General features: G+C 43.0%; 1 protein-coding gene across 1 annotated transcript; it reads right to left on the reverse strand.

The window, feature by feature from the left end:
* Positions 1-11,609: 11,609 nt before the first annotated feature.
* LOC120704957 lies at positions 11,610-14,678 on the reverse strand. The gene is made up of 6 exons (XM_039989509.1): positions 14,631-14,678; positions 14,480-14,569; positions 14,053-14,289; positions 13,685-13,882; positions 12,642-12,836; positions 11,610-11,657 (listed from the first exon to the last, which is right to left on the reverse strand). Exons 1-6 carry the CDS (start codon positions 14,676-14,678, stop codon positions 11,610-11,612), a joined length of 816 nt encoding a protein of 271 aa, XP_039845443.1.
* Positions 14,679-15,015: the final 337 nt, after the last annotated feature.

The raw sequence follows: 15,015 nt of genomic DNA on the forward strand, positions 1-15,015 counted from the left end.
CAAAAGGCGAGCCAACGGCAGGATTCAAGGCTTGGTCCTGGCAGCGTGCTGTGCTCGGTCTTGGGGCGCAGGTCGCAGTGAGCTACGGCAGCGTAGCAGGCATGCTTGGAACTGGAACAGCTTGGCGTGGCCAAGGTAGGGTCAAAGATTGACCCTTTGGCTAGTTGGGCTCGTGTTCAGGTAGGCCAAGGCAACGGGTGCCTGTGAGGCTAGGTCTAGGTGCGACTCACGGCAAGGCGAGCTCGGGCACGCACGCGGGCGTCTGGTCTCCCACTCCCAGACCCGCGGCAGCTGTGGCGCAACAGAGGGAGCATGGCAGGGACAAGACAAGGCAGGGCGGCGACCAGGACAATGACAGCAGCTGGCAAGGCGGGGTCAAGAAGGGTCACGACGTGCACAGTGCAGATGTGAGAGTGCTTGAGGCGGTGTCAACGAGGTCCGGCAACAGCGATGAGGCAGGTCCGGCAACAGCAAACGCGGTGACATCTTCGGTTTGGCTACACAGTGGCAGGGTTTGCCGGGCCACGGCGGCGCAGGTTGGCGAGGGCCATGCTCGAGCCAAAGGCTGAGTTGGGCTCAGCCGGACGGAGCACGGACTCGTGCGCGGGCACCTGGGAAGCCAGAGGCGGCGTCGACGGGCTGCAGGGTAGGGATGGCGGTGCGACAGGCTCCTCCACAAGAACGGGATGGGGATCCTATGGTTGGCTTCTACGGTGGGCTCATCGGCGGCCATAGCAATCCGGCAGCAGATAGGTCAGAGGCGACAAGATGGTGGCCTACCAGTCGGGTCGCAGAGGATGGGTGGCGGCGCAGTGGCGAGTCGTGGCCGAGACGGATCGAAGTTGTGCCGTGCCGCGCAGCTTCTCTGGTGTGGACGTACGGGCATCGGCTCAGTGTAGCGGCGTCGATGCCCGGCGGCGGCTACTCTGCTTCGTCGTGGTCACCCATGCGGCGGCGTCGTTGTCCTAGCTCCCGGCCCGGCAACTCGTCTGTGTCCTCCTCGCGGCTGCTCTGGGTGCTGTCTTCGTTGTCTGTAGGTTGTAGCAGCGCAGCTCTGGTTTGGTTGCTCGGCTGATTGGAGAAGGGGGCAGGCTTTGTGGACAAGGAAGGAGTAGCTGGTGACGTGGGGGGAAATGAAATAATGGCCCTATTTGGTTAGTGTGCTAGGAATTCTAGAACACACTTTGACCGCGATTAGAGGTGTCAAATAAAGTCAGTTCACAAAACCAACTTCAGAACTCCTGCGCTGGGAACCCTGAAGAATCTAATGAGGCCTTTGACCGCGTGATTAGAGGATGGTTATGTACTGTAGCATCACTATAGTCAATCATCGATTAATTACCGTCATTAGATTCGTCGCGAAAAGTTACACCCATCCCTGAAAAGGTTTTGCAAATAGACTTCATTTAGTCCTCCATGCATGCGAGATTCTTTTTTTGAGAAACGTGCGTGCTAGTTCCTAATGTGATCCAAACAAGGCCAATAGAGGGCTGCAGCTCTGGTTCGGTGGAGATGGGTAGCAGCTGGAGGTCTGGTTCATGGAGCCAAGAGGGGAGATCGATGTGGGCTTTGCGCTCAGCCGACTGGTTAGCAGTCGGCATGACTTGAGCCTTCCATAGGAGAAAGTTCTCTCTCGTCAGCTTTTCAGAGACGGGAGAACCGAGCTGCAATGCAGCTGATGTTGAGGAGGACGCCATGGAATCTCCTCTGGTTGATCTAGTTGGTTAATGTTTGGGAAGAAGTGGCTCTTGTTGGTGTGAACACAGGTGATCACCAGTCTAAACTGGTAAGCCACCATTTTTGACCAACAATAAATGAAGGACTTGATTGGAGCCCTAGAACTCACCAGGGGAGTCCCCCCAGTGTGTGGTGCTCAAGAATATAAGGGGCAGAGACCCCAGGGCAGAGGCACCTACGTGAAACTAACCTAAGCCTGCCTCTGTTCACTCAAGAACCCAATCTACAGAGCACTACGAGCACTGGGAAGAGGCTTCCTAGACCCCTAACTGGCTAGAAGAAGAAGGAGAACAAGAACAGAGGAAGAACAAGAAGACGGGAGCTCAAGATCAAGGTATTAACCCTAATCCGAGCCCTGTTTGTGGTTCTCTCTTAGGCTAGTGATCCTACAAACCTAACAATGGTATCAGGGCCATCTAGACCTAAGATTGAACCCTCTAAGTGTTCAATTTCACGTTCCTGTTCATGTTCTTGCCCCAAGAACAAGCCCAAATCATATTATCCGGCCGTAAGCATAAGAAAAGAGCTAGGGTTTCTGAATTAAAGCATGAATGAGGAGGGGAATTGAATCAATTAAGCACTAATCCTAAGAAATTCCCCAAATCCCCAAATCAGAAACCCTAGCTACAGTGAAATCCCCAAATCCCCACTGCACAAACCCTAACCCTAGAGAAAATCCCCAAATCCTAAGGAACTCTAACCCTAAGATGTAAAGTGGATGGCGGGGACTTACCTAAAGGGCTGTCATGGCCGCTGCCATGGCCGTCGGTAAAGGCGAGGGAGCACTCGGGAGTTTGTCCCGAGCGGCCTCGCGGCCCACCACACTGGTCAGCGCTGACCCCACGCGCGTGCCCTGAGGCCGCGGTGGCCGACCGCCAGCCGGATCTGACGCCGCCGTCCCGGTCCTCGCTGTGGCTCGCCGTTGCAGTCCACGGGTGTGGCCGGCGGGTGCTTTAGGGCACCGTCGCGCGGCGCTCGACGGAGCTGCCCGCCCGCGTTCGCGGCACGCAACTCCGGCGAGCGGAGCTCGGCGGCGTCGCTCTCTCCCGCAGCACCGGCGCTCCGCGCCACCACTGCCGCCGGGTGTGGAGAGAGAAGGGGGAGGAAGAAATGAGCTAGGGTTTGGGGGGCCACCGACCGCGTGCTCTTTTTGTGCGGCGTGGGCGCGAACGCTGGCCGTCGGATGTTCATCCGACGGCGAAGGTGCATCGCGAGCCCTGCGGGCCGGCGGGGCACAACAGTTTCCCGGCCCAGGCCCAGGTTTTTAGGCCTGGAGCCGGAGTGGAGAGGCGGTTCGGCCAAATGGGCCAGGCCGAAAACGGCTGGGCTCAAAATAAGGAATTTGGGTCAAAATTCTTTCAATATTTTTTCTAAAAAAATGAGAAATGATATTGGGCCGCATAGTAATGGGCTCAAAAGAGCCTTTGGGCTAAAATAATATTGTTTTAGGCCATAAATATGATTTTGATTTAAAATATTATGAGTATGTATATTATTTCATGTTTAATTTTGAAGATATTTTATTATGCTTTAGCAAATAATGATAAGAATAATAATAATTAGATTTGTTATATAATGAAATTTTCTCATGTTCATTTAATTTTTATGATATTTATATTATGTCTATTACTTGAAGTTAATGTTTATGTGTTATAAATAATATTTTTATTAAGTAAGGCCAAAATTAAGCAAATTATGGTAATTTATGTAGTCATGAATGATTGGCCTTTAGCTTAAATAATATTGTTTTTTGGGCCAAACCTTATGGAAAATTTTCCCTCCATTTATGATTAAGTATTTTCCTATGTTTATGATTAAGCATTCTCATTATGTTTTAATACTTCACTTTATTTCTAAGGCATTTTTATTATATTTATGTTTTGCCTTAGTACAATTTATGCTACCACTAAAAATTGAGAAATAAGTCTGCATTTAAAATTGTGACTATTTTCAGTAAAGTTTTAAATTCAGTTTTAAGTCTATTTGAAGCATTATTTCTAATGTTTATGGTCCAATTATGATGATGAATTACTTTCATTATGAAATTAAGTTATCTGCCATATGCTTATGTGCCACTTGAATTGAGGCTTAATTATGAAGCATCTTATGACCCATAAGTATTATCAATTATGTGAGCATATTTTACTCACAAAAATTGATATATCCATAAGTTAAGCATGAAGCTTAGGACCCATTTTTGGGAAAATCAAATAATGACATCTTTTAATGGCCAGTCCTCTAAGAAATTAAATAATGAGCCATATTTATTTGATGTCATTAATACTTCTGCTTACATTTGGAAAATGTGCATCCCATAAATAAGACCATTAAGGAATCATTTATTATAAAGATTGGGTGCACAAATTCTAATGATTAAGTGGTTTTGGCTTATAATTGTCCCAGATTGGAATTAATCCAACGGGATATTTTTTCAAGATCAGAATTTCAATGGTGATTCATGGTTGTATTCTGACCAAAGTTGTTTACAATCATGGATTATCATGATTTAATTCATTAATAAAGTAAATTATTCTTAAGCCATGCGTACTTAGTGAGTCCAATTTTGGACATAAATCTTAATAGCTGGCTTTTGAATATTTTCTTAGTTGAGCCACAAATAACGTTGATAAGAATATCAGGGAAACACTAAGTTTTCTCTGATAAGTGAATATTTGCTCAAAAGAATATTAGCATAATGTAACCAATTATATGACTTGTGACAACATACTGAACAAAGTTGTTTGTAGCCACATGTCATTTTCAGCATGAAGATTATGTTTAATTTTGTGACTCATGACTATATACTGACCAAAGTTGTATATGATCATATGTCACTAAGATTGGTTGAGTAACTAAGTTGCTAGCTCTTGAGCAATATTGGGCATAATCATAAACTGAGTTTTATAATATTAAGCTAATGCTGACTGATATGAATAATGAGAAATTATGTCAATGCATATGGGTCATTTTCCAATAAAGTTTCCGCTGCAAAAGGAATAACACTATGATTAAGTGTAGCATACATTCATCATTTTGGCCAAAACTGATTGATGAGTGTGTGACTGCAAAATTTTGTTATTCCGATTCATCTTCTAGCCAAAGCTGATTTTGAATCGGAGTAATGAAAGGAGTTTATATCTAATACTAAGTGTGGATTGTGTTTATCATTCTGGCCAAAGCTGATTGATAAATATCTGTCCACAATACTTTTATTGGTCTTAATCCACTTCTGGCCAAAGCTGATTTGGGTTATGATTCAACAAAAGAAGTTTTATGCACATGATATTAAGTGTAGCTTGTACTTATTCTTCTGGTCAAAGCTGATGAATAAGTACTAGTTCACAAAATTCTATTGTTCTTTTCCATTTCTGGCCAAAGCTGACTTGGACTGGTTCAATAGAAGAAGTTTGTGTTGATGCTTGCTAAAGTATTCAATAAAGCATCACATGCCTCTAAAGATCAAAACTAATGAGTGGCACTAAGCAATTAAATGAGAATACCTATGCCTCAAAGAAAGAACATCTGTTCATGGATGCAAAATCAAACTTATGAATTATCCCTATTGATGACAAGTGTTAATTAAGTCATAAGTTCCTAAGATTGTTTGAGATACCACTATCAAACGTGAAGTGGTTTTACCTGCACCTTGTTGTTTCTTAAGATCATAAATAAGATGGCACATACAAGTGTCACAAGAGGTGCAGTTCCCATTAGGAAAGTTCAATGCTAAGGACACTGATGAGAAATTAATGATTTTATTAATCAATAGTGTCTAATGGGAATATATATTAAGATAAGTCACTTATGGACGAATATCAGAATAAAGGGGAGCAATCTCTTAATTCTAGAGAAATGTAAGAATTAGGGGGAGTAATCCCCAAGATAAGTTATATATTAAAAAATAATATTGTTAAAGAATACTTTTAGAAGTTAATGGTGAATTACTTCCTTTATTGTGTATCAATAAGGATAAGATAATGTGATATGCCTCTGGGCATAATTAAGCTCAAAGAAAATGAGACTAAGGTAACAAGATGAGTCTCTAAGTAAGAAAAAATCCAAGTTCTAAAGAATTGTATTTATGAAAAAGAAGATAATGTCATTAGATTCTATTAATATGAAATTATGTTTATCCTCTAAGTATACATTCATGTTACTCTTATATGTTGGAATAGTGATCTTTACTTAGAACATCTATTAACAAAAGGCTATGAAAGTTCTTCGAAATATGGTACTATTGCATAGTCCACATTTCGAGGGGGAGAGTGGAACTTTCATTGAGAAATTATTATTCCACCTCTTTAAGTAAGGTAAGAATTAAATATTGATAAAAATATTAAGATAACTTTATTATGTGTTAGTTTCTTTTGTGTCATTTAATTGACAATGTTATTCTTATTATAAGCTATATGCTAGCCTTAGAACTGAATACTATTTCAGTATCATATCTCACCACTAATATCACTAGGTTGAGAATTAAATGGGAGCTCTAAAGCAAGGAAGAATAATATTAAAGGAAAATTAGCTAAGCTCACTTATGAATACTTCCTTGAGGTGCTTTTGTGCCCACATGAAGATTTTTTGATCAATCCCACTTAAGTAAAAGGGATTGATTATGTAAAGAATGGATGTGGCACTCGTTGCTCATCATTTGAAAAACTATTGACTCCATAAGTGATACATATGTACAATAAGAAATAAGTTATTTAATTAAGTTTTAAACAATAGGGATATTGTATACATAAGATTCAGATTTTTCTTTTATCTGGATACTAAGATTGTCTTGGTGATATCTCTTAGGTTTGAACAATAATGTTCACCAAGATAAAGGTTCAGGAAATGGGTTGATTCCCATTAAGGGCAATAAATTTGATAATGTTGTGGCAGACATAAGTATTATATGTTTAATTAAGTTATAAAAAGCCCTAAGTATACTTAAAAGGACCGAGATATCTGAGAAATAAGTCCAGGACTGGACCCCTAGAAAAATCAATTAAGAACACTTTGTCTTATTGGCATAAATGCAAAGGTTTTATGTTGCATGCCCATAAGTAAGAAGTCTAATATTTTGGATAATTATGTTACAAGAAGTGTTGATACTAAGAAAAATTCCACATAAAGTATTATCAACACTCTTGTGGGAGAAGTCATATGTGGAAGGCTTCAACCTATACTTTCCCTAAAGGCATCATTAAAGATGCAAGTTAAATTGTGGCATGTTTTGAATTATACACCGTCAAATATGAATTTGTGTCCCTGATCCATATCATTTTAAAGACAAGAAATTGCTTTAAGCAATTTATCCCGAAAATTATTAAATAAAAGAGTGCAATTTTGGATCGAGTAACATGTCAAGAGGTATTCCCAGACCTAAGACATTGTGAAAGATTGAATCCAGAATTGAATATAATATATATTTTTTCAAGGCCTAAACAAATTAAGTTTAAGATTAAGTGATGCTTAACAAATTAAGTATGTCATAAGTGTTGAGCATCAAATAAGTTCTAAGATTATGATACTCAATATATAAGCATTAAGTGATGTGACATAAGTCCTAAAGATTGAGCATCATGTTTAGAAGCTTGTCTAATATATAGCCGGCATAAGAAATTAAAAGGCAGCCTATTACTAAGGGACAAGTTATGATTCTGTAAATATGTTGGTTTTCTTCCTCCTTTAAAAGTGCATGCACATAAGAATAAATATGTGAGGACAAAATATATGAAAACCAACTGCACTCAGGGACTATAATAACCCCATCCCCCCATAAGCCTAAGAGGAATCACTTTGATTTTGAATGGGAACCATAGTCACTTAGTCCTGTGGTACTTAATTGACTGCAATGATTGATTGATCTGGTGTACCATCTTTTGAAAAGAGAGTCCGTAAGTTTTGTATAAGCATAAGGAATAAGTTTTGGAGCTTCTAAGTTAAAGAAGTTTATTTGATATGAGGTGGCGTACTATAGCAACTAGGTTCAATGGTATGTATGATTCACCATTGTAATCTTTTTGTCTTGGTGCGTCATTTTGTTGAAAAGTGTACTTATAAGTTTAGTCTGATGATCAAGGAGGAGAATGTTGGTGTGAACACAGGTGATCACCAGTCTAAACTGGTAAGCCACCATTTTTGACCAACAATAAATGAAGGGCTTGATTGGAGCCCTAGAACTCACCAGGGGAGTCCCCCCAGTGTGTGGTGCTCAAGAATATAAGGGGTAGAGACCCCAAGGCAGAGGCCGTCGCGTGCCTAAGCGCACATCCTAATCTGATCTGAGGTGGGGTCAGGGGATGGGGCCGTGGCTAGGGGAAGGGGCCATGGAGGAGGCCACGGGGTACTAGGTGGGCATCGTGGTGCCCAAGCTCTCCCGCGCCACCATGGCGGGGCCGGGTGCCAACGTAGGCAGGCTGCTGCTCGATGCCGGCATCACGCTGCTGCAGGTGGTGCAGCCGATCGCTAAGACCTACACCTCCATTGGCTGCCGCTACGGTTCGCACGCCTCCAGAGGGTTCTTGCTCTTGGGTCCCTCTTCGTTGTCTCACTTTCTCTGGCATTTTCATCGAGCACTTGGCGTTCCTGACGTTGGTCGCTCTCTAGGTGTGACCAAGCCTGAGAAGGGCATGATGGAACGGTTCAAGTAGGCATTCTTGGCGCCATGGCCGAAGACGCTGAGGTGCCAGGTAACGGAAATTAGACGCGCATGAATTGCATATGTGTGGTTGCTTCCTGATGTGGTGATGGATTTTATTTGGAATGTCATTGCAGGGAGATGGGAGGCCATTCTGGAGAATTGTCGTAGCAGAAGCAACCAATTGCACTGATGATGCTTACTTCAAAGAAGTATATCAGGTATTACCCCATCCTGTCCTCGGTCTTATGTTGTAGATATGGTTGTTTGAATGAATGCTTTGTTTGTGAATGAAGGTTGATTGGAGTATCTAAGTATGTATTCAAGTGTTCTGTGCCTGCTTAAAGAAATCTGTAATCTCACATTGTATTATGATGAATATGAGCAAGTAATCAGTGTTCTGAATATGTTGTTAATGAACAATAGCCCATGCGATAAAAGTTCACTCACAAATACCGTTCAATTTTTCAGTTGAAGGAAACAAATCCATTTTAGGTGTCTGGAATTTTTAAACCCAGACCGTGTGGCTAACGAATGCATTATTTCTATATTTAGCATTATGCATATGAAGGTCAAGCCCTTGTACTTATTCTATTTTCAGTTCTTGATCTTCAATTTAATTTTTGGCTTAATTTCCACATTCAGGCCCTTATCTTGTTACTTTGCAATAGTCATTTTTGTCATAAGCATTTCAGTACTTCGCAGTAGGCATTTTTGTCAAATAGTAGAAGCATTTTTAGTACTTTTCCATTGAGAATTATATCAATTACTAGAAGTATTTTATTACATTCCAGTGGGCAAATACATCAAATACTAGAAGCATTTCAGTACTTCTCAATAGGCAAATACATTAAATATTATTAGCATTTTCAGAGCTAGGCAATAATATTAGTAGGAATTAGGCAATAATATGGGTTACAATAGGTATTTTTTCTGCAGAAGGTTACATGTAGCTTTTGCATGTTCAGATACAGAACCTGATGAGTCGTCATGTGGCAACTGTTGTAGCATAAAGTATTGCAGTATGGACAATTGATGCACATGTAGGAGTAGCTGCATCAGCATTTAGTGTATCGATGCTAAGCATTTCATATTGAATTTAGAAGCATTTTTCCAACCCTAGCTCCATTGGTGCTCCTGTTTTTACTCTTCTTCTGGTTGTAGCAGTGTTTTTACCCTTTCTTTTGATATTATGTTATTTTAGTGCTTGGTTAGAGATTCAATTAATGAATGGATGCAAATGTAGTTTCTCTTTGCTAAATGATAATCTAACAGTTAGCTAGGTTAGTCTAAATGATCGATCTGGGTGAAGAAGCCCAACATCTTATCAATCTCTTTCTCAATTATCAGAGTAAAATTAGTTTGGCATTTTTATTCAACCATATGATTCTTTAATTAATGACCATCCTGACATCATGTCGATATTATTACTACTGTTTTTCCATTTTATTACTACCATTTCCTAAACCAGAAAGGTCAGACTTGGGTGTTCATCTCAAGTTCAGAACATAGTAGTGTTTTTTATCGACTGACAGTAACTACAGAGGATGTTCGCATGGTTAACAAAATCTGGTAGGTAACTTGCTGGAAATGTTTTTCTTCACATGTAGATGTTATGCATATTAGCGAATTTTTTATGCACATTAAATTTGATGTGGTATGTGGTATTAGTAAAAACTAGTGTATGATTCATAAGAGTTTTTTAACTGCAGTTTTCTAGTCAGATGCACTTCACTAGAATACTAGTTTGTGTTGAGAATTTGGCTGCTCGTCTTATGTTTAGGCAAATTATTATTATTATTAGTCCGGCAAAGTATTGCTATTAGAAAGGCATTTTTCCTTTTGATTTTGTTTTGCTCAATTGGAATTGCTAGCATTTGTCGTAGTTTGTCCCCTTCGCTTCATGCTGGTAGAGATAACATGAACTCATCACTTGTTCTTTTTTGATTGGGTCAACACAGCAGCGGCAACAGTTGTCCTTATGTAGCAACTTTTGGTCGACACAAACTAAGATGCTACTTTTTTGCTAACTACATTTTGCAGCTTCAACAAAAAAGACTGGGGGAGGCTTGACCAGCAGCGTGCCTGTGAAGAATTTGGCCAAACAACTTTGTAGATCAAGCAATTCTACTTGGGGGCAGGGGGCAGTTGAACAACTTTGAAGACAGCACAGGTGGTTCAGATTGTCTTTCGGTAGTGAGGTTGGGGGAGGAGGAAGCCTAAAATCGTTGCACAGAGAATGCGTAAACAAGTGCTGCTCGAGCATTCTTTTTTTTTTGGCTTCTGCTGCAAATGTACTTAACCTCTGGTTATCTAGATGTTTTACGTCACTATTTTCCCGATTCTCATATGGCTTCAGCAATTTTTTTGGTTGACATCATCGCCGTCTCGCTCGGGCGCTCGGCGTCACGCCGGAATCTGGGAATTTTTTTTTCCTGTCCGGCGATGGCAGCGTTGCAGGGGCAGTTTAGCGTGAGGGAAGAAATGGGGGAGCTAGTTTGGTGAGCCCGATGGGCATCGGGGTGGGGTAAAACAATAGTTTTCAAATATGGTGCGGCCGTACTGCCGTAAGTTAGCCGGTTCCTAATATTAATGCGTCATCTGTAGATCAATAAGCTATCTATATGCATGTAAACATAGTAGGTCTTATTATCACATTCCCCAAAGAAAAAGATACTTGTAGCGCGGAGTAGTTATTTCCCTGCTGTTTAATTAGCTCTAGTTCTAGTTACTTGAATCTGCTCCCCTCCCCTCCCCTCCCCTCCTTTCTCCTGAGCCTTTTCTGTGCTCCCTGTTTAATTTGCGCTGTAATTTTTGTCCCCATAACGCAAGAAAAGTTCAGGCAGCCGCAGGGTTACCGTAGTTTTCCTTTAAAAAAAATTCACATTCCCGATATTTTCATGCATGTACTATTCAAATAATATATAATGGACATATGCCAAGCGGAGCATGTACGTGGCACGCGACGCTGAAACGTAAGTCTCACCGCGGCCAAGCAAAGCTCCCAGACGGGCTGCCACCACCTGGATTTGATCATTTATTTGAATATGGAACTGGAAGAATCAGATCAGTTGCGTCCCCATCTTTTTTCGTGCTTTCTTTCGGCACAATAATCGCATCCCAGCCTAACTAGCTAGTAACCGTTTCTGAAAATGCAAATGGAGGAAGGGTCCAAATTTATTGCACCGGCCGGATTTTAGTGTGACAAGCAATTTTGTCACGCCACAAATGCGAGAAGATTCTCTCACATCTGGAGCCCCAGCTGGCACTGTGTAGTTGATGCATTGTAGCTCTAGTTAGAAATCAAAACACTAGATCAGGGAGAGGATTACAATCGCCCTGCTCGCTTTGATTGGATTGGACACGAACGCTCTGCTAACTCTTGGTGCCGGCCGGCACGGCTAGCTGCTGAGGTGTACAAGAGTTCGATGGAGCAGGATAGGAGGGCTAGCTTTAAAGAAGGGAGACCACGATCAATGCACGGTGCCAAGGTGATGTGGAGCTAGCTCTGAAAGATCAGAGCGGAAGGGAGAACAAATGATTCTCTTCATCTGCATCCAGCCAACAATATTCTTCTCTCACACCAAACCAGCACCAACCAATCAGCAGTAGTTGACGGCGTGGTAGTCGGTGACGGTGGCGGCGAACCGGGAGTCGGCGCAGGACGGGATGCCGTTGCCCATGGGTAAGGATGGCAACGGGTCGGGTTCGGATCGGGTGGAGTCTCCGTGCACCCAAAACCGAAACCCGAAATCGAAACCCGAACCCGAACCCGAAACCGATTCGGGTGGAAATCCATCACCAAAACCAAACCCGCGGATACCCGAAACCCGAATGGATACCCGAAACCCGCAGATAAATATACACATATTCACATGAATAAACAAGATGCAACAAATAATAAATATTTTCATGACTCAACTTTCAATAAATTCAATAGTCTAAGTAAACAAATTATCATTAACATATTATAAAACATGAGTTTTAATTCCAAATAATTTATTTCGGATATCCATTGGATATCCACGTGTGGAAACCAAAACCCGAAACCGAACCCGAAACCGAACCCGAACCCGAACCTGAAAACCGTGGGCGAAAAACCAACACCAAACCCGAAACCCGAAAAACCGAAACCCGCGGATACCCGCACCGAACCCGATCCGCTACCATCTCTACCCATGGGCGTGGTGGAAAGGGATCCGCTGCAGTTCGGCAGCCTGCAGTTGGGCCACTGACAGGTGGGCCTGCATGTGTGGGGCCCATGTGTCAGGGACACCACTGCAGGGCACTCAACTGCAGCGGATCTCGTTCCGGGCGTGGTGGTGTGGTTGCCGCCGGGCCTGGTGTCCAGCACCCGCCCGCCCATCTCCACGTAGGACGCCTCCGGGAACCGCGTGTCGAACACCGTCTCCGGGTAGTAGCCGATGGCGTGGTCCATCACCGTCACCCACCAGTTCTCCCCGGTCGGATCCTGCAGGTATATGCGTGCATGCAAAGTAAGTCAGCTAGCGTTGCCAAGTGGATAGATGCCACGTACGTGCATTGCCAAGTCAGCTAGCTAGGTCATCACGGTCACGTACTCTGTGGATGCCTTTGAGTCAGAGTTACTAAAAGAATTTCCGAGGGCGAAGGGGCTTGGCTGAAGATGGAATCCTCCACAATCCAGATTGAAGCAGTTATTGTTCACTCCACCGTCATTCGGCAAGCATATTACATATATTATTATTGACATGCAGGCCAGAAACATTATTATTAATTACTACTGCATGTGCACGCGTCATTATCTCAAGATTCTGCTAGTTACTCCTTCCGTTTTTATTTACATATTATATTAGATTTGTCTTAAGTCAAACTTGAATATTTTTACCAAGTCTAGAGAAAAACAGAGCAACAATAACTATACTATCCAACATATGCACTATCAACATATATATATTATGGTGAATTCAATAAAACAAATTTGGTACAATAAATATTATTGAATTTTTTTGAATAAATTTGGCTAAAATACAATAAATATTATTGAATTTTTTTGAATAAATTTGGCTAAAATTTGCCAATTTGTCTTAGAACAATCTAATACGTGCACGGGGATGCATGCATGGTGCTCGTCCGTACGTGTAAACAGTACACTTACAGAGTAATACACGAACAATCTTGACAGGGAGTCTCCGTAGAGCGCTGGCCAAGTCTGTGATCGGCGACGCATGCCAATAATAAAGGTGGTTAATTTAGGATAATGAGAATTAATAATGCAGCATCGCTCCTATATATAGGAGTATAATCGAACTGTTTCGAGCAAGCTAAGGACGTACTTACCACGAGGCCAACGGCTATCTGATTGGTAAGAGTTTTGGGCGGCGGAGACCCCGGAAACGGCGTGAAACTCTTGTCCAGCGTGTACCCAATCAGAAGGTAATTCATGGACAACTCGTCGGGGTGGACGTCAACCTTCCAGTACGGCACGGTCGCCCGAGCCCCGAGGTACGGCATGTTGCACGCGTACGCAGCGGCCACCTACATAACGAGTACGAGGCAGCACGCACGAAATTAATTACAGATAGATCGAAGAAAATAATAATAATTAATTTGATGCATGTAATTACCCGCAAAAAAATGTTATAGTGCATATAATTAACCGATCGACAGCTGATCTGATGACTGATGACGATTGAATACGCACGTACCTCCACTTTGCCCTTCATATTGTCCATGACTAATTGGGGGGTGAACGTGGAGTTGCCGGCGGCGGCGGTGGCGGGGCGCCCGAACGGCGAGGCCCGGCGAGCGACCTCCGGGTTGGCGCGGGGCGAGTCCCTGCGGATCGCGACGGTCCCCGGCGGGCATCTCCCGCGTTTCCGCCGCGTCGGGTGCAGCCCCTGCAGAGTCGACAGAGAGGCGGCCGCTGCCACCTCCGGCTTCAGCTGCTCTCGATCAACTCATCGCGCAAATTAAATCAGCAATGGAAACAGAATAGTAATAATTCATACTGTAATAATAGACAAGTCATGATTATTGCATTGACCAGCACGTACGGACGGACGGAGATTTTCTTTAATTATTTCTCAACAATATTTTCAACGAAAAAAAAAGGATGGAGATGGACGGAGAGACCTGGCGAAGTAGTCGGCTACCGGGCGGAGCATGCTTGAGCGCCGGCTGCTGGTAGACGTCCACGCAGTCGATCACGTCGCCGTCGTCGCTCTGCTCGCACGCATGCACACGAAAAACACGCTAGTTAGTCAGCTCCATCGTCGTCTACAACGAGACACATGACGCGCTTCGACGACGACAGGCCGGCCGCCGCGCCCATGGTGCGTACTGTACGCGTCAGAGTCGAACAGGTATCTTATCCGTTCATTGCCAGGTAGTCCGCGATCATCATCCAGGTCATGCTAGTTCTTATCCGTTGTTATATGTATTCCATATATTGGTAAATACATACTATCCGATCGATGGAGGGGGTACATTATCATGTCCTGGTTCATTATTCCCCACATGGCCAGACATGAACGCGTCTCAACTCTTCCATCTCTTGCCAACTAGTAATGTAATGGTGCCAGTCGTCTAGACATTTAAGTGACATCTAGGATGTTTGAATGGGTCTAGCTGTAACATTCAAATATCCATGAACCGGGTAACATTTATTA

The sequence above is a fragment of the Panicum virgatum genome, chromosome 4K, assembly GCF_016808335.1.
Source record: "Panicum virgatum strain AP13 chromosome 4K, P.virgatum_v5, whole genome shotgun sequence".
Taxonomy (NCBI): Eukaryota; Viridiplantae; Streptophyta; class Magnoliopsida; order Poales; family Poaceae; genus Panicum; species Panicum virgatum.

Excerpts from the sequence above, each read along its gene's own strand:
- LOC120704957 (XM_039989509.1), bottom strand. The coding sequence starts at position 14,678 with ATGGGCGCGGCGGCCGGCCTGTCGTCGTCGAAGCGCGTCATGTGTCTC. Across the intron at positions 14,290-14,479 it reads GTAGCCGACTACTTCGCCAG|CTGAAGCCGGAGGTGGCAGC; the intron begins GTCTCTCCGTCC and ends GATCGAGAGCAG. Across the intron at positions 13,883-14,052 it reads ATATGAAGGGCAAAGTGGAG|GTGGCCGCTGCGTACGCGTG; the intron begins GTACGTGCGTAT and ends CTCGTTATGTAG.